Raw genomic sequence first — 20,488 nt, 5'->3', positions numbered from 1 at the left:
TTCCATTTTAGCGGTATCCGTAATTAAATTTGATTTTCAATTGAACTAACCAATTATTATCGACATAACGGGCGAATAAATAATTAATTTGGAAGTAGGTAGGTACCATTCGACTATGGCAAATTTATGATTTACTAGCTTATTCCCGCGAGTTCGTCCGCGTGAACTACACAAATTTCAACTCCTATTTTACCCTCTTACTTCTTCTTCTTTTAGTGCCATCTCCTATCGGAGGTTGGCGATCATGAAGACTAACTGGATTTTGTTCACCCCCTTAGGAGTTGAATTTTCAAAAATCCTTGCCTAGCGGATATTTACGTCGTAATAGCTATCTACATGTTGAATTTCAGCCCGATCCGTCCAGTAGTTTAAGCTATGCGTTGATAGATCAGTCAGTCAGTCAGTTTTTGTTTTATATTTTTAGTTTTTTTTTTTAGTTTAGTTTTGACATTACATTATATACATGTTTTGTAAAATAACCTCGACTTATTAAACTTACTAACTTTATAAACTAAAGACTTACATCTTCACCCGGTGATACGACTTTGTCATTGAAATGCTGAGTTATCATAACGTTTCCGGAACTTAGATCTCTTCTGAATCTTGCACCTGCAAAAAAAAATTGATGATATTATGAAATGAATCAACTTTGAACTAGCTGATACCCGCGACTTCGCAGTCCTTGTGAATTTAGGTTTTTAAAATCCCACAAGATTATTTTGTGGGATTGATTTTCCAGGATAAAAAGTAGCTTCTATCTAACCGTCCAGTTCTTTAAAAATAATACCAATCCTAGGCTCCGTTGTGGCATTGAAAGACAACCCAACAAACCAATAAACCAACATACTTTCCCATTTATAAGAGGGTAATGAATGGTAGTAATAATATCGCATAATATACTTTGTATGAACACCTAACTTAAGTTACTTTAATTCTAAGTTAAATAAATTAAGCTAAGTTAGTAAGACTAAATTAAAAGTCTTTTAATTTAGTCAGTTAGCTTTTTGGTTAAGTAAGTCTTATTACATAGTGCTTAAAGATTTTAAAAAAAAGTTGTAATACGAACCAAATGCAACGGACTGAAATGACTGGTTCATATCATATTTTCTTCTGGTCTTCTTATGTTCGTTCGACCTGCAAATGAAAATATTAACTGTTAAACAGGTATAATGTATACTTACAGTAAGTTATTTAGAAAATGCGGTGATAGCTTAGTGGTTAAACCTTCGGTCTATTTCGTGGGTTTAGGGTTCGATCCCGGGCACGCACTTTTAACTTTAGGGAGCCAAGTGCTTTAACGTGAAGGGTAATCCTGAATACGTACTTATTTATATCTAGGTATTCTATTATGATGTAAAACAAATTTATTTAATTTTAACTGAAAACGGCTTACTTAACCTAATATAAAAGCGCTTCGCTTCGTAGACTTCATTAAAATTCGTTTCATACATTTATGTTCATGAGGTAGTAATATCTGTTAGCGGAATATAATAACTTTGTTTGGATAAACATACACCACTCGTGCATGCTAAAACTGCATCAAGCACACTTAGCTGCTAAGTGGTGCGTGTGTTTATGTTTTAAAAACACATTACATAAACAAAAGATATTAGAATAAAGGCTTTCAATCTTTTTACCAACTAGTGAGCGCTGTAATTGTAAGAATCTTTGTACACGGTGACTTTTTCGACTTGCTTTTCATGGGCAGCATTTTTAAAGGTGTAAGTAGGTATATAAAAATAAACCTGGTACTACTACCATTAACCTGGTATGTAACTACTTACGAGTTGGCCCATCTCTAAACTTCGTGGTTCGATTTCCGAACTTTCATAAGTTTTGGTTTTTGATGATAATATCATAGCGCTAGGATAAAATGGGAGTCCATTTTAAAGCGCTCTGTTTGGTCGAATATTTTGTGTTACAAATTTTTACATCCAAACTTTTCGCTAGAGGCGCTTACTATATAAAATGTATGAAAAGCCCGATATTTTACCTTTACAAAGTAGTAGGTAGCTACTGAAAATATCTGTATACTTAGTAAAGTCGAATTTTTAACTAAACGAAATTGACGTTTCTCATTCTCAGAGGAGACCCGTTCTCGGTAGTGGTCCGTCGATATTGAATTGATCATGATAATGATGACTATCAAAATGCTTTGTTTAAGTAATTGAAGATTCAAGTATACTACTTAACTATCCATATAAAACGTAATGTATTAACATAACAGCGCTGTTATTTTTGAAGATTAGCTAATGCTTTGTTTAGAATTGCTTGGTGAAATTGGACCTTAGCTTTAGTTCCATTTGACGCACGTCAACTACGCATGGAAAAGTCGTCATGTGCAAAGGCTCTGAAGGCTTTATATTCGCTATCAAATGTAGGCCACATCTCTCGTTAATATCGCTGCTACTGAAATGTGAAATCAAATACTGCATTTAACATAATGCCGCTTTTAGTGTAAGAGCGTATATAATTACTAGATACGTTATTTTTGTTACACGAAAGCGACTTTAATACGGAAATATAATAAGGCCCAGAAAAATTGTCGTAATGTTTGCTATCGAAGTCATACATTAAAGTACTTAGTTCGGTTTTTATAATAATTAAAAGTCAAAGTAATGAAAAGTCAGAGCTACCATCTTCCATACTATAATGTTATTCAGTTTTATAATGCAGTCAAATTGTTTTCATTCGATCTGTATGCATGAGTTAAAGTTGAATTTAGTTCGTATAAAACTTCATCAAACTTCTTGGGAGAAATCTTGCAGGAATGACGAATTTATTATAAAATAAATTTATTAGATAATATTCTTTTAATTTTAAGGATGAAACATTATTTTTCTGGTGAGAGTACCTATGGGTAAAAGACAACAAACAATACTAGTTATCTAATATTATAAATGCGAAAGTGTGTTTGTTAGTTTGCTCACTTGTTAGGCCCATCCGCTTAACAGATTTTGATAAAAATCGGTAGAAAGAAACCTTCACCACGAGCTATTTTTTGCCCCTAAAATAGATTTTTAGAACCCTTAATACATACGGACAACGTTAATTACTAAGCGGTTGGCTCTTAGCCTATAATGTTAATTGTAGCCAGATTGTTTTCATACGATCTGTATGCATGAGCTAAGGTCGAATTTAGTTTGTACAAAGTTTTGCTATCAAAACTTCATCGGGGTGAGTTGGGGGAGCAGAGTTCTGTTACTTACGAGTACTCTTGAAGTATTTGTTTTGAACATTTGTAATACAAGGAAAATATAGCGAAGTTATTCGTATCGTGGATGATTTATAGTGACTATAGTGCCAGTCGTAGCACAGCAGACATAATATTTAGATATAATATTATCGAAATATATTAATTATGTCTATAGCCTATAGAGTACTTATGATACGTTAGCCTCTCATTCAGGAGATCGAGGGTTCAATTCCGGACATGCACCTCTTACTTTTCGGAGTTATTGTTCGTTTTAAGCAATTCAATATCACTTGCTTTAACAGTGAAGGAAAACATCGGAATTCAGTCCACTCCTATAACCGTTGAGCTATTGAAGCCTAATCATAATTTGTTTACGCATAAATAAATCGACAATCCAATTTCCAAACCAGCTTTTCTAATCATTCTGTATAATTTCACGTAACATACCTACACGTAGCACCATATGTTATAATATTATATGTTCCAGCTACAATATGCACGTTGCGCCATGAGCTAGGAATTACCATAATATCCAGATATGAAGGACAAAGTCCTGTATCAATTTTATTTCGCGATTGCGTCTGCGTGAGTTTAGGTTTTTAAAAATCCCGTTATAGGAAATATTTGACTTTTGAGATGAAAGCATATGTATAAATACTGTCTATACTATAATATAGATACAAGCTACCTTTGTATGACACATCAAAATCGGTTTAACGCACTGCTTTCTCATTATTTAAAAAGAGCAACCGTCGAGTTTCTCGCGGGTTCTTCTCAAAAGTAAATGCTTGTACAAGTTTATTTGAATAGAAAATTTCTATGCTATTCTGAGAGGAGATCCGTGCTCAGTAGTGAGTCGGCGATGGGTTGTTTCATGATAGTGACGATGAAGATGGAGTATGGATTTATCCCGATCAACTCAACAGTTTTCGTAGTGACCCTACGTAAGCTATAAATTCAAATTGAGCATACATTAATGCATGGCCACGACCGCCCCCTGTTCGTGGTAATTTCATTAATCTCAGTTTAATTTATGCATAGTTAACCGTTGTTAAACTACGCCCGCACTGTTTACTGGACGTAATTAGATTGCAGATGTAATCTGAGTTTTATATAGCCATTATGTACAGGGCTTTGTTATTGTTTCCATTATCATACATAATATAATGTCATATTGATTGGTGGTTAAACCTTTCCAGTTTTAACATTGTTAATCCATACTAATATTATAAAATTGAAAGCGTGTCTGTCTATCTGTCTATCGTCCGTCTGTCCCGATTGCCATCTCAACCTGTCGCGTGCGTGTTACCTCGTAATACATGCGAGTATTTTTTGGAATATGAAATAGGTGTTTCTCTACAGTATTTTTAGTGGAATACCTATGCATTCTTTATTCCTAATGCAAGTAAGCCCTTCCAAATCTTCATTTTAAAGGCCATCCCTTCAAAATGGAGAGGTAAAAAAAGGGCAGCAAAAATTTCTCAACTCGTACCTACTCTGATCATAATAATATGCCACCACGTAAACAGCTGCTTGAAAACGATAAGCATTAGCATGTTTTGAACATAATAACTGAATACATTACCCGTGGCGCCTGCATCTACAATCTACATGCTACGAAAATAACTGAGCGATTGCAATAAATTCAGAAAGATCGACGTAGAGAGGTGAAGTGGAATTGATCTTATTCGTGTTCGAGGTAAAATAAAAAATTAATCGTTAGCATCACCAACTGATAGGCGTCCACGACTGGACATAGATTTTTTAAAGGCACTTGCGCGAGTTCAGAATCAGTGTGAAAAATAATGACAACATGGCGTGACGTCACGTGTCTGTCTGTTTGCTAGCTTTACACGGTCCAACAGTTTAACCGATTTTGATGAAAGGTACAGAGTTAGCTTACATCCTGGGGACGGACATAGGCTAGTTTTTATCCCGGAAAATCAAAGAGTTCCCACGGGATTCTTAAAGGCCCATCCGTTTAACCGATTTATATGTTGGTATAGAGGTAGCTTGCGTCCCGGAAATCGACATAGGCAACTTTTTACCCCGGAAAGCAAAGAATTCCCACGGGATTTTTAAAATAATCTAAATCCACGCAGACGAAGTCGTGGGCATCATCCCGTAATAAATAAATGTTTTCCCGTATTATTTAATAGCGGTGATAGTCTAGTGGTTAAGGAGTCGTTCTTTTAGTCGGTAGGTCCGCAGTTAGATCCCGGGCACGCCGCTTGAAGCGGTTATAGTCTAGTAGTTAAGGAGTCGTTCTTTTAGTCAAGAGGTCTGGGGTTCGATCCCGGCCCCGCTTGATGAGAGTTCTCCATAGACAATGCTCTCAAGGTGTGTGAAGTCTGCCAATCCGCTTTTGGCCAGCATAGTAGACTATGGCCAAACTGAGAGGAGACCCGTGTTCTGTAATGAGCCGGCGCGGGCGATGAGTTGTTGATAATGATGAGATTTACCGTAAAGTAAACAAAACTGTAACACATTATTTTGGAGCGTATGCATCTGCACGCTACGACAACAACTGCCTAGCTGCGATAAATACCGGCGTTGAAGTGCTGCAAGCGGGCTATTATGTTTCGTTATATAATAAAAATATCATGAAAAATATCTGTCCGTAAATATACTATGCGCAGTCTATGTATATCTAGTAAATGATATGAAAACACCAGCCAGGATGTATGTTAAACATCGACGTCCTGGTATCTTGAACGTTTATATTTTGTACCTACTTTATTTTGTTTACATATTTCCTCACGATATTTTCCTTCGCCGTTCAAGCGATATTTAATTGCTTAAAATGTCTTAGCTCCAAAAAGTTTGAGGTGCGAGTCCGGTATCGAACCCTCGGCCTTGGCTCCCCGAATAATAAGCCAACGTTTTAACCACTAGGCTATCAGTACTCGATACTTATGCAACACATACCTACACGCCATCTATTTATACGTTGATGGTAATTTGTTAGAAGCCTGTCCGCAAGTGACAACAACAACTGTACAAAGTTTTAACTCAATTGGATAAACGCATAGATATGTATTGAATAGACAGACTATTATTTTTTTGTAAATTAGATGCTCGCGACTTCGTCCGCGTCGACGACACTTTACTTCCTTAGGGGTTGAATTTTCAAAATCCTTGCTTAGCGGAAATCTACGTCATAGTAACTATCTGCATGCCAAATTTCAGCCCGATCCGTCCACTAATTTGAGCTGCGCGTTGATAGATCAGTCAGTTAGTCAGTCGGTCACCTATTCCTTTTGTATACCTATTTAGATAACTGTGTATGAGTTAATTATCTTTTTTTTTAAGTCTACAAAATGATATTTAAATTCTATTTTTATATGTAGTTTAGTTTTTGACCTGAATGCTTTCTCTCACAAATGTACACCACTTTGTTCTACGTGATAGTATAAATTATGGCCGTTTTGGCTGTAGTCCAAGCTTCATTTGCAAAATTATGGTTTAGGCATATAACAAAGCATCATATACATCAAAATATTTTAAATGGAATTCATGGTTTTAATGCATTGTTTGTATAAATCCAGTTAGAGGAAAACTTATCCAAACGAATTGATTGATTAAAATTCAAAAAAAATTAAACTTATTGTAATATCATAACTGTTGTCTGTCATTGTTGAAACTAAAAGAAACCAATTAATTAACAGATCTTCGCCCATATGGATTTTAGGTTTTTTAAAAAGTCTGTGTTAATTCTCTTTAATTTTCCAGGACCAAAAGTAGCCTATCTCCTTCCATAGAAGCTGCTTCTATACTGATGCAACTTTTCTGATGAAAGGTGGCAGACAGACAGACACACACTTTAGCATTTATAATATTAGTAATGATTTCGTGCAGTAAGAACTACTCGTTCTGGTTATAATTGCTAAAATAGTAACCAAACATTAACCTACCTCTGCCTATTGTAAAAAAGATAAACATTATGACAATTCTTACCTAGATTTTCTAGAATTGTGCAATGTTTCAGACTCTACACTCTGAAAATGTATACCTGAAACAAAACAAAAGTAACACAATATTAATGATTTTCTTTTTTATAAAATTTATTATAACAAAAGTACCTATATAATCAGAATCTAACTAGGTCGAATAAATGAATTTCGTAAAGAATCATAAAACCAAACGGAGATTTTGGGTTTTGATATACATATTTATTACTTACCTATATTGTTATTCGTAGCCTACCTATGTAATATTTTTATATCTACAATTAAATTATTTGTTATTTGGATAAAAATACCTGTGAAATAATAGCTTAGTAATTTAAAGGTATCACAAAAATTGAAGGCCAGGCATTGCATTCTGATTAGCAAGCACTCAGCTGAAGCCTCAATTTTCGAAAATCCTTCATAACATTAAATTGGAAATTCAGCATCATAGAGTGCTCAATTCACTCACAGTGCTCAATTCTAGGCCGCACAGCTCTAACACGGAACTTTACTTCAAACTCGTGCAGCTGCGGTCAAAATTTTCCGGCTACCCTCCCGTAATCCATATCGAATGTATATCCAATCGAAATTCAACGTTTTCCTTTTATGCCTATAGCAAAGTTTTGATTGCACAAATAATCTTGTTCTATGTTTTAGTTTGAAATGCTTTGTTTGAGCAGTTTAAGATGCCATGTTAATTATCTATCTATGAGAAACCAACGCAGCCAGAAAATTATCTATCAGAAAAAATTCTGACGCGCGCTGGAGAGACGCTCTGCTTATTAAGTTTTGTTACTATAAGGTATGGACCCCGTAAGGACGCCGTCGTTACGGGGTCCTTAGACATACCGCAGACTCAGAATTTTATCGAATCGGGTAGCTACGCTAGGTACGTACCTACTGGTTTTCGCCGAGTGAGTGCGACAGAAAGTTTTCTGACAGACAATTTTTGAAAAGATGAAATGATTTTTTTTAGTTTTCTGAACGAGATCAAATCCAAATGAGAGTCTTTGAAACTGCGGTACTCAAAAACGTATAGCCAGCTGTATATTTAGTTTATAAAGTTTAAACTTCATAAACACTTCCAAGCGATCAGTTTCCACTTCCATGCAGTCAAGTTCTGTAGAGGCCACAGGACAACCGGCAACCTAACTTGGTGTAGGTACCTACGTCGTTGGTAGCCCGTACGGTACTTATAACTTGTGCAACCGCGGTCAAAGTTGTAAGTTTTCTGCGCTTTCTCTCAGTAATCTGCCTAGATAAATAGGTACAAGCTGATTTCAACTTAACGTCTTGATGTTTAGAGTGGAATTTCAATTGAACTATTACGAGGAGTTGATGTATAGTAAAATATTCGTTTTGGATTTTTTGTGCTCGAATAATTTTTCATTAGGTATTATGAATTAATTATGTTGGTTATGTTTAGAATTCATTTTTTAACAAGGTTGTTAGAATGCAGTGATAGTTTCTTTTATTCATGATGTCCTATGCAAAGTGACCCTATGAAATCTCTAACATATAAAAAAGTAAATCCATACCAAGTAATTTATAAATGCGAAAGTGTAGCAATTCAACATTTTGGGCCTGAAGGGTGTCTTTTTACGGTCCATCCGTTTGACCCGTTTTGACCAAACAAGGTACCTACTTACAGACAAAAACCTAAATCCACATTAACAATGTCGCTGGTATCATCTACCTATTCGGTACCGAGATCCCTTGCATCCTGGAGACTGATATACGCAATATTTATTCCGGATTTTTATACCGAAAAATCAAAGAGTTCCTTTGTAAGAAAAATCCAAGCGGACAAAGTTACGGCCATCATCTAGTAAAGAATAAATGGAAACAGAAAAATTGAAAAACTCACAATTGCAAGCCACTGCAACGTAATAAATTCCAAATACTTCGTCGTTTAACTTGCATTTTGTTCTTAACAGAACAAAATGCAGATTTAAGATAAAAATTTGAGCAATTAAAGAAAAGTTTATGAATAAAACAGATTTTCATTAATAAATTTTGTTGACTTTTAATCACTTTTTAATGAGATTTTAATTAGCATTATGTATTTCTTTTGTTCAACTGCAGTCATATTCTTAATCTAAATATAAAAACAAATGACAACAGAATTATTACTTCTTAATTAACCTGTCTTATTGTTTTAGGGTTGGTACCTGAAGGGGTCCAACGGGACCCTATAACTAAGCCTCCGCTGTCCGTCCATACTAAGCTATCATACAGACAGACAGACACACTTTCGCATTTATAATATTAGTATGGATAAATATCAATATTATAGATGTTTATGCAAGTAGGTATTTTGTAGGAACGTTTTAAAAAGTACCCACTGATTTTTACATGGTTCGGTTCTAAAATATCCCTTATGAATCCAACCCGGCACGGCACTTAAAACTTGTGCAGCCTCAGCAAAAGTTTATCGATAATCGATACAAGCTAATTTCATCTTTGAACACTGTATCATTAAGTATAATTTCGAATGAAGGAAAAGTTTTATATTTTTTTCCAGTTTAAGTACCAATCCATGTTTTACTATGAAGATAAAGTTAAATTGAATGGAGTTTGTTGTGAGGCTGATGTGACCTAGTTGTGAGAACTTGGCGAATACAATCGTTTGTAATTAGGTCATAATGATCTCGTTTATCAAGTAACTTAGGTTCTTAGTATCGCTTCAGTTATTAGAAGTACTAATAATAAAGAAAACGGTCAAGTGCGAGTTGGACTCGAACACGAAGGGTTCTGTACCATAATAGAAGATATACTTTTTAAGTGGATTTGGCAGTTATTTTGGAAATCGCCAATCTAGGTTTTTTATTATATATCGCTAAAGTGGTTAAAATTTCAGCTTTCGGCTTATTATGGTTCATGAGTAAGATAGAGCCCGCTGACAGACAGATGGACGGATGGACTTATATAGTGTATGGTATGGTACCATATAAATCCCATGGGAATTCTTTGATTTTCCGGGCTAAAAAGTACTATAGTATAGTACTATATATATATGTACTATATATATATTAAACGGTATATATATGGTACAGAAGTAGCATGCAGGCCGGAAATTAACATATGCAACTTTTATCCCGGAAAAAGCAAAGATTTTAAGGGTTATAATTTATAACCAACACTACCCTATGCATCCGGTGCATTTCGACTCGGAGCGATATGGGCGCAGGCCCTAGCTTGAATCACATCCCCTAGACGCAATTAACTATTTTTATATCAATACGTGCGTTGGTCATACCAAGCATTCAGAAATTTCAATAAGATTTCTATCTTATAAGCTCATAATTATGACTGAGAGTTCCGGTCTAATAAATTGCCTTACTAAACTTTCTAATTAAAAAATTTAATATCACGTTGCAATGGATAAAGTTTAAATTAGGTTGTTGGTTCTTTCTATCTTTACTTAAGGTGCCCACGCACTTGAACTGAGGGGAGAATATCGTGCGGGGCGCTGACGCGACGCGCAGTTCAGCTGCAGTTCAGTTCGAGTGCGTGGGAACCTTTAGATGTGATGTGTGTGTTGATAACAAACTTTTCTCTAGTCGTACCAGTTTAGAGTACCGTACCAACTTAGCTTTATGCGTCTACAATCTACATAGCATACCGCGCAGAAACGAAGTATTGTTTGATAACGTTTTGAATGTGGAAACTTTATAAAACTTATACTTACTACTAGTGTGTTTACATTTGGAAACTGTTAAAATACTCTTATTCGAATACAAGTAGGTACCTATAGTACATATAGTACGCAATCGGTACACACCCGCACGTCACCCGCGCTCACCCGCAGCGGGTTAGTGCGGGGGATGTGCGGGGCGGATGTGCGGGCCGTCCCCACCCCGGTTGCCATCTCAACCTGTCGCGCACTGCACTTACATACAAAAAAGTTTAAATCCACGCATTATTAATCAAAACTTTTTATGCAATTTTAAAAAAGCATACAGTACCTACGTTATTTCAGAATTAATATTTCAAGTGCTTCCATTTCTGTAATATGAAGTTGGTATAAAAACAAATTTAAAATTCATTTATACCTTTATACATTGAGGAGAAAATTCAATGGATGGATCGAATGTATAATTAACGTTGAGTTCAATGTTAATTAGTTCCAACACTTCGAACTTTATTCAAAAACTTTATCGTGAGCGTCAAACACACAGATCCTTCGGATAAAAAACTACAAGTTTTATTGCAATTAAAATTCCACTTTACACAACACGAAATAAAGTTGAAATTAGCTTTTCATTTAGTGAATATAGATTACCGAGGATAGACTGCAAAACTTTTCCCGCAACTGCACAAGTTTTGAGTGCAGTACCGAGTTAGGTTCATGCGGCCTCTACAGAACTAAACCGTGCGTAAGTGCGCTGCGGAATCGTTTGATAAAGTTTTTAAATTTTGAAATTCATAATTGTACGGTCTGTGGTACTAAAATTAGGTATACTAGTAGTTAGTAGTGTACGGTCGACGTCGAAAGTCCATACATAGCTTAAAGGCTAAAACCGTGCAGCAAGCAATGCTTTGAATCACTCGCATGCTCACTCACACAACTAAATATTAACTGTCAATAATATCAACCTTAAATAAACTTACTGTTTACTTATTCTATATGGACTTTTGAGGCCGACTGTACATTATATAATGCAAATATATTAATTTTAGTACTTTACCTACCTAAGACCTTGTTTCGACTCAAGCGGAGCGGAGAGGAGATGTCTTCAGTCTACCAATCACTCTCGTCTCAATAGATGACGCGAAAAAATTATCACGTTGTTTTTAAAAAATTTGATTCGTCGACTGAACACATTCCTCTCCTTTCCGCTTAGGTGGAAACCTGGACTGTCTTTGACATTTTTACTTGAAAGCTTAGATCTTGACACTAAACAGCTATAAATTATCTGGTCACTCTATACAAAATCTATGATATGCTAATCTATACGTAGCAATGCCACTTTTTACAAACGACTATATTGATATATCAGAAATTAATATAATAATAATATCTGAAACCTTCCCGCAAGTCCTAAAAATAACTGTACAAGGTTTCATCGCAGTCGAATAGGTATATAGTCAGTACCTACCTACTTATAGACTTATACTGTGCAAGGGGCACACAAAGATAGAATACATTTTCATATATAAGTAATTAAGTAGGTATAGATACACAATCAATCTTTTAAACTCTATTAGTACATAAATAATGAGCCCTTATTTATTAGTTGAAATGTCTTGCCGTTAGTTAAAATCGTAGCGATTACCTACGTAATAAGTATTTCGCATTAGAAAAGGAAAAGTAAGTATAGAGTTTTTGAAAACTTAAAAGGACCTAGGTACCTATAGGTAATTATTTTCCAGGGAGCCCGTTCAACGATGCATCAATTAGCCGCAACAAAAACTTTACTGCTATTAATTAACTGAAAAAACGGCCAAATGAAAATCGAGATCCCTAGAAAACTCTGGAGCAAATTTCCGAACAATCTCCTCCGCAATTTCTCCACTTCAATAGGCAAAAGTTTAGTGTACTGTGGGAGCGAAAAACCGAACACTGTATAGGTATTTGAAAATATATTTTACATATTTATGACCTTATCAATATAATATTATCTGAACTGTGACGCCAGAAAAATATAACACTATTAGGCATTTTACTTCATTTATATTGCACTAGAAGATGCCCGCGGCTTCGCCTGCGTGGATTTCGGTTTTTTAAAATCCCGTAGGAACTCTTTGATTTTCCGGGATAAAAAGTAGCCTATGTGCTAATCCAGGATATTATCTATCTCCATTCCAAATTTCAGCCAAATCCATTCAGTAGTTATTGCGTGAAAGAGTAACAAACATACACACACACACACACACACATACAAACTTTTGCCTTTATAATATTAGTGTGATTCATCGTGTTACAATATTATCTTATATTTAGTCTGATTTGATTATGCTTGCACTGGCGTATTAATAAGATTGAGCAGCTTTACCAGTCAAAAATAAACTACATGCCAGATTTTCATCTCTGACTCCTCTCTTGTTTATATTCTGACTATTTTAATCAAATGCAAAATCATAATATTTTCTAATTATTTCCATTAAGTATTACCAAACTTGTTTTTCTTCTCAAACATCTTCATAAGACAATAGCTACATAATATGAAACTTAAGGTTTTGTACATTAGTTTTCCAATTTGTTCATTATATAACGTAGAAGGAATAATAAGAAAGGATTTCCAAATTCCAGCCAAGGGAGACCAAGGCGGGACAGCAAGCTTTTTAAATATTTAAGTAGGTACTATCAGTTCAATGAGTTATGAGCTGATTACATACCTAAGTGTCTGAAGTTATTTTTCTCGAAATAAATTTTGAAAATATTTAACTTGAATAAGAACAAAGTGATGTTCAAAACAAGAAATTTTACATTCGCATCGGAAATTTCTGTTTTAAAAATGGTTTTGTAAAAGGTATCGCTTCTATATTTCACCTATCAATTTGGTTTGTTTCGCGTCAGTTTAAAAGGCTGCTTGTAGTTCCTGCCGCGTTTGTACACTCCACTCCACACACAAATTTTCAGTCTTCGCGATCAAGATCTGCTAGATGCCACGTTTGAACCACACGAATAGTTAGACGTAACAGGACACCAGGCACTTTAGCATACTAGACATTCTAGGAGACTAGACATTGTCAGCCGGAGCTGATATGTCGAACGCTCAAACGCGAGATCTCAATACAGCGATCGGACGTAGCAAGTCCTCAAAACACGATGTAGCATTGATCCAGTCGTATAAAATTTAATATAAAAATTAAGAAAAAAATGTGTACACAAATTTTTGCACTGACTTGTACACCACACCTACTTATACCACAAAACGCTGGGAACTAGACCCAAAAGTTTCAGTGGGAGCGGCGCAGTTGTTTCCCAGTTTTTTTGAAAACACTTTTATCTTACAACTTTATTCTTTTCAAAGAGGACCGATACGAAAGTTGTTTTCCACAACAATGCTCTCTTTTTTACACGAAATGAGACTCGGTAGAAAATTAAATTCTGCGAGTAACTTTTTTGTTTAAGATTATTATGATTTGGGTCCCGAAAAAATAAATTATTTTCAGTCACTGGTCACTGATTTTTGGGGTTCATAAGTTTGAATATGTTTGTTCTACGAAATTTTGTTTGTAAGTAATTCACCTAAATTATATTTTGTTATGATGAAATAATACAAGATGACGCACAAGACTTCCTCTGCGTAGATTTAGGTTTTCAAAAGTTCTAAATAAAAAGTAGCCTATGCCCGTCTCGCGAATGTAAGTTATCTTTATACTTTTTATCATTGTGGAGATTTTAATGTTTGAATGAACAGTTAAAAGGTAACAGACAGAGATACTTTTAAAATATCTATGTGTTCTTCTAGACAAAAGATTGAAATAAAATTGTACAATTACGTTGCATGATTTTTCAAATGTCACTTCATCTGCACTGTGTAAACACTTGCAACAAATCTATTTCAGCAAGTTTTAAGTGTTCGAATTTGCAGAAATTGACCTAGTGTGAATATTTACACAGTGCAAGTGACTTGCCAGAGCTGACACCTGCAAGTTTTATTGCTAGTAGATACTTTGCTTTACAATAGAACAAAATAGATAGCAGCTTTCGCCGGGCATTTAGTTATATCTTTTGTACTTTCGTGAAGAAAAGTTAAGTAAATAAAAAATAAACAGTCTCCAGTTATACAAACATCTTTCCTCTCTTTAAACATCACGAACACCATTTTATGTTCAATAGATATTTTTCTGGAGTGTACAAACATTGTATTCTTTTCTATAGGTATTATACTTAGATGGGTTTGGCTAAAAGATTGTAGAGTTCTAATGTAAAGCGAATTTCATTTCGTTTGTAATGGACTTCACAGCTTTGATCTTCATAATTGTCAAAGTTTGAACTTTTAATCCGTATAATATCCTTGACTCTTGCTATTAGCTACTTGCTAAAATTACCATAAATATATCAACCTTTTACCCTTTTTCACTAGTCATTATATCCTCTGTAACGTGGTTTCCTGGCAAAAATCGCGTCAAAGTGATAAGGCCGCCAAATTGTACTACTGTTTTTGTTGTGTATTGTTTTACTTTTGTGTTTCTTTTTAAGTTGGTGTGCAATAAAGCATATTTCAATTCAATTTCAATTGAGACTTCTTTGTTACGATTTGGATATAGTACGCTCAAGTCACGAAAATTCGTTAGTCAATGGTCTGAGGTTTGGCCCCTTTACAAAGACTTCTTGGTAAATCTAAGGATTTACTGATGACACCAATGCTGCAGCAGATGTGGAATATTGGGCACTGATTATAACATTTCTCAGTATTTATTGATGATCTATAATTAGCACTTTAAGATATTATAGACAGAGTGAAATATTATAGGCGTTTCTGTAACCATATTATTATGTTGATACTGTGATCAGTAAAAGTGTTTCAGTTACATTGATTTTTTACTATAACAAAGTGGAATCCAACATTTATAGTGACACTGAACCATTGGTCGCCTGGTCTTCAGTGGCATGCAGGCCATAGAGGCTTATAAGCACTGCTTACCGTTTTGAATTAGCTCTTATTTACGACCTGCAATTAAATAAATAGTGTGGCTAATCGTGTTGTAGGTAGATACACAATCTCTAAACTAAACTAAGTTGAATCTGGTCCTATCCTTTTCCGCAGGAAGCATTATGAAAGAATAGCAATAAATTTAGACCTATCAATTTAAGTTTAAAGATTGCGTTGAACAGAATAAGCCACAATACTTACTTAAGTTGTGCATACCCAGACTTCAAATCCTGTGCATACCACTGCTGGTCAGAACATTTTTGTTACATCATAACAGAGGCTTTATAATTCAATATGTATGGTGGCACTAAAGGAATTGGGTAAAAAGAATTGATCAAGGCATTGGGGAGTAGAAATATAGATACGAATCACTCACCATAATCCCGCTTGTCAACCGGGATCTTATCACTAATCCCCGCCCCGGGGAAGGATGTGGGTTCCCTGGGAACAAGAAAGATTATCGATACTTGGATGTAATTTGTCTTTATCAACGACAAAAATATATTATAAACGATGTTTGTGACAAGAATATTACAATATTTTTTCATATAAAATTGGAAAAATTGAAATAATACAAAAATAAAAAAATTGAATCTTAATTAAATTTTATTTGCCCATTTATTTATAGATACAATAATAATATCATATTTAAATGCAAAAATGTCTGTCCGTCTGCTAACTTTTTAAGGCCCATCCGTTTAACCGTTTTGACGAAATTCAGTATAGAAATAGCTTGCATTTATAGACAGAGATGGTTTGCATCCCGGGGAAGGACATAAGCTACTTTCTGTCCCGGAAAACAAAGAGCTCTCACGGGATTTTTAAATAACCTAAATCCACACCGAAAAAGTCGTGGGAAAACCAAAGAGTTCCCCCGGGATCAAAAAGATTTTTATCTAATGGAACTTCATTTATGGTGTCTTTAAATTAGTTTAGGAAGGCAAATAGATACCAAATGAAAATAACTAAGAAGGTACTTCGAAAAAATCCTTCAAAAAGAAGACAATCAAGGCAAAAAGTGTCTCAACATTAATGTCGGACAGTGAAATAAAAAAGCGCTTATCAGCTGTTACAGTGGATGCTCGTATTTTTATTGGCTTTAAACTTTTATGTCACCGAGTGTACTGTGTAATGGTGCGGGCACACGCGATGGTTTAAATTATTATTTTTGGCATTGCTTTTGAGATAAAAATTTAAAATTTTACAGCAAAAACATGTATAGTTCTCTATTACAATACTGCAGCAATATACTATCATAATGTATAACATTCAGAGATCGATAATCGCTTGAAAAACTACCAACGATATCAGTTTTAACTAACTAAAGCCCGTTAAGTCCGCGAACAATTAATATCTTTATCAATATTTTTTCTCATGAGACTATTAATTTTACGACATCAGCAAAAGTAAACGTCTCACGTATGCAAGCTATATAAATTTTGTGCCCATTAAGATCGTGTAGTGGATGAGCCATAAAAAGAAAACGACGGACAAACAGACTGACAGATAGATCATACACTTTTGGATCGTATTAGTATGGATTTTTCTCTCAGTGTATCACCGTCCTTACAATTTTACGAGTTAACAGTGTCAAAGTAACAACACGGCTTGGAGGGATGTTTTATTGCGTTTCTGGATATTAAAGCCAGATAGAATTGAATAGACTCCCCTATTACCTTTTAATGTTTGCAAATAACTTTGCACTGGATACTAACTTCGACATTTATAAATTGCTGTTTGCCCTAATGCGTATTTTGTGGTTTGTGAATGCCCGAAGAGGGTGGTTCATGAGAGAGTAAGTCTTAATAAAATTGGGAGATAGGTTTAGTATACGATGGTCGTTGGCAGGTAGCTAAGTGAGGAGTCTAAGATACAAGCGAGCTAACTTTGTAGGGCAGTTTTCACTAAACGTACATTTGAATCGCTTCCTACATGGCGTGATACAATGGTGCTTTTAAAAAGATCAAGCTAAATAGCCACGGCTAAAGCCTCCTACCATCCCTACTTAATATTATAAATGCGAAAGTGTGTCTGTCTGTCTGTCTGTCTATCTGTATGTCTGTCTGTCTGTCTGTCTGCTACCTTTTCACAGCCCAACAGTTTAACCGATTCTGACGTTTGGTACAGGGTTAGCTTATATCCCGGGGACGGACATAGGCTACTTTGTATCCCGGAAAATCAAACAGTTCCCACGGGATCTTTAAAACCTAAATCCACGCGGACGAAGTCGCGGGCATCCTCTAGTACTAAATAAGAGTGAATTACTTAATTTTCAATTAAGTATTCCTGCCAGGAATCAAACTCCAAACATGACACTACAGCACCAAGAAGTGAGATAGATATAGCAACCTCTTTAGCATGTGTTTCAAGAAAACATTACGTTACGCTGGATTTATCACACTAATCACACTGTCACACTTCACACGAATATTATAAAAGCGAAAGTTTGTGTGTATGTGTGTGCGTGTGTGTATATGTTTGTTACTCCTTTGGTTGAAATTTGGAATGGAGATAGGTAATATCCTGGACAAAGACTACTTTTTATCCCGGAAAATCAAAGAGTTCCCACGGGATTTTGGAAAACCTAAATCCACGCGGGTGAAGTCACGGGCATCGGCTAGTATAAAATAAAAGTCATGTACTTATTGAAGTACCAGTTTTCTGGATTCGGAATTGATAAAGTCGTGAAATACCCCGTCGTGAATTCTCGCGTAGTGATGCAGAATTTATGTTTCAGTAAATCAGTAGCAAATGATACCTCTGGTGGATGCAGTGCTGTAATTGTAAATAATGGAAGCTACATAATTGATGATAGATGGGGTGGTATGGATTGGACCTAAACTTGCAATACAATACCATAGATAAATTGTCAATTTCTTTAAAATTCGCATAACTAGTGTAATTTTTTTTGTTATTAGGCCATGATGTTTTTAGAACTTAAAAAGAAATAGGTGGTAGGTGAACTCAATACCCAGAGACATTCTTTTATAGTCAACCTTTAGTGACTTGGCAGGGTGATAGAAACAGTGCATACGTGATGTTTAAATTAAAAAAGTCAGAGTTATATATTATAGAGTTTAGATTACCTGTAATATTGTTTGAAGAGAAGAGTGTGGTCTTGTTGCGTTTTCGATGCGATGAAGTTGATGGTTATAGCTACAACTGAAACAAAAGAAATGTCTTGTTTTAATAATCTTTTTCTTAAACTATTTAAACTTATCTTTAAAAGTAACAGCATAGCAGATATTTTTAGTAGGTATTGTATCTGTAGGTAAATACACGAAACGTATGTTGTGTAGGTACTTTGTTATACATATTCTGGATGTGAGAAATGGCCAACTGTTATCCTATTATAGTCCAAGCAATCATCCGATGTATTGTTGTGTTCTCGGTGGCTAAGCCTAACATAACATGTAGGAATAACGACATGACAACATAATATAATATACCTAGTAATATATTAAATAAGATCAAGGAATACGCTAGTTGAGCTCAATCATATTTGGCAGAAAGGCTTGGTTGTAGGTTACAATTATTATTCCCTAATCCTCTTATGATCCTCTTCCAGCATCCTCTTTTGGTGTCTTTGTAAGATCATGCGTTGAATTTAATTGAGGACTCGACTACGTAAGATGGTACCTTCCTGCTGATGATGTAGCCAAACAACTTAAGAATACATATATATCTCAGGTTATCTTATCCTATAATATATATCCGTTATATATCTGTTTTATTTTTATGCTCCTTCAATATTTAAGTATAAATTTTGGCATGGTTTAATTAGTATCTCCAAAGCGTGCCTATAATTGTCTCATATTATAATTTACTAACTGATCACTTGTAATTGAGTTGTAGTTGAGTTGAGTCCGAAATAATAAACGAGTCTTCGTATATGATGAGACAATTATCAATATTATGTGGGCATTCCTTCTGGCGTATCTTATCCTAGCATAACTATGATTTATATTGAATTTCACATCAATAAAAGTAGGGAATATATTTTCCAAACAATCCTTTACATATCTGATATAGATTTCCTACTATGCTTTTAGCACTGAGTTTTTCATTCATTTATTTCAATAAGACTAATTACTTTCAATATAGTAAGCTCGTGCAATATAAATGGAGTTATAAACAGGTTTATTAGCACAAGTCATCGCCCGCTGTAATATAGAGCACAGAGTAGGCAATAGGCATACAACAGAGTAAAAACATGGCAAAAACGTGGAGGATAATATAGCTCACTGCAGTGGTTTCTTGCCCATTAGCTAATGACGCGTCACTATTAGCTCGCTCCATCTCACATCCGAATCATACAGTACTCAGCACTCAATACACACGGCGTTTCTTTTTAATCCACACAATATAAATTATACTTTTGTATATTCATAGTTTAGTGCTTTTTATTATTCTGATGGTGAAATTTTTATTAGCCTAGGGCTTAAGGTCCTATTCCGGCGGCGCGGTCCGGCGTTCATTCCGGGACACGCATCTCTAACTTTTCGGGGTCATGTGAGTTTTCATTGTATCACTTGCTTTAACGGTAAAGGAAAACACCGTGAGGAAAATTTCTTAAAGGTGTGTGAAATCTACCAGTCCGCACTGGGCCAGCGTGGTGGACTATAGCCAAACACTTCTGATTCTAAAAGAAGACTCGTATTCAGTGGTGAGTCGATGAGTTACTCGTAGGTTGATCATAATGATTGCTGACCCCAATTAAACGCCTTGAATGT

At 35.1% G+C, this 20,488-nt stretch overlaps 1 protein-coding gene across 2 annotated transcripts in view; it reads right to left on the bottom strand.

The window, feature by feature from the left end:
• LOC123865413 (Down syndrome cell adhesion molecule-like protein Dscam2) overlaps window positions 1-20,488 on the bottom strand; it is a 108,485-nt gene that overhangs the window by 19,107 nt on the left and 68,890 nt on the right. For both annotated transcript variants that reach the window (XM_045906413.1, XM_045906414.1), the window contains exons 3-7: window positions 18,842-18,917; window positions 16,132-16,196; window positions 7,154-7,208; window positions 1,067-1,134; window positions 524-609 (exon numbers count right to left, since the gene is read on the bottom strand). In XM_045906413.1, coding sequence (XP_045762369.1) covers window positions 524-609; window positions 1,067-1,134; window positions 7,154-7,208; window positions 16,132-16,196; window positions 18,842-18,917 — 350 coding nt within the window. The remainder of the gene's footprint in view (window positions 1-523; window positions 610-1,066; window positions 1,135-7,153; window positions 7,209-16,131; window positions 16,197-18,841; window positions 18,918-20,488) is intronic.

The sequence above is a fragment of the Maniola jurtina genome, chromosome 5 (genome assembly GCF_905333055.1).
Source record: "Maniola jurtina chromosome 5, ilManJurt1.1, whole genome shotgun sequence".
Taxonomy (NCBI): Eukaryota; Metazoa; Arthropoda; class Insecta; order Lepidoptera; family Nymphalidae; genus Maniola; species Maniola jurtina.
The sequence above is the reverse complement of the archived record's forward strand: the minus strand, read 5'-3'. Positions and strand labels throughout refer to the sequence as shown.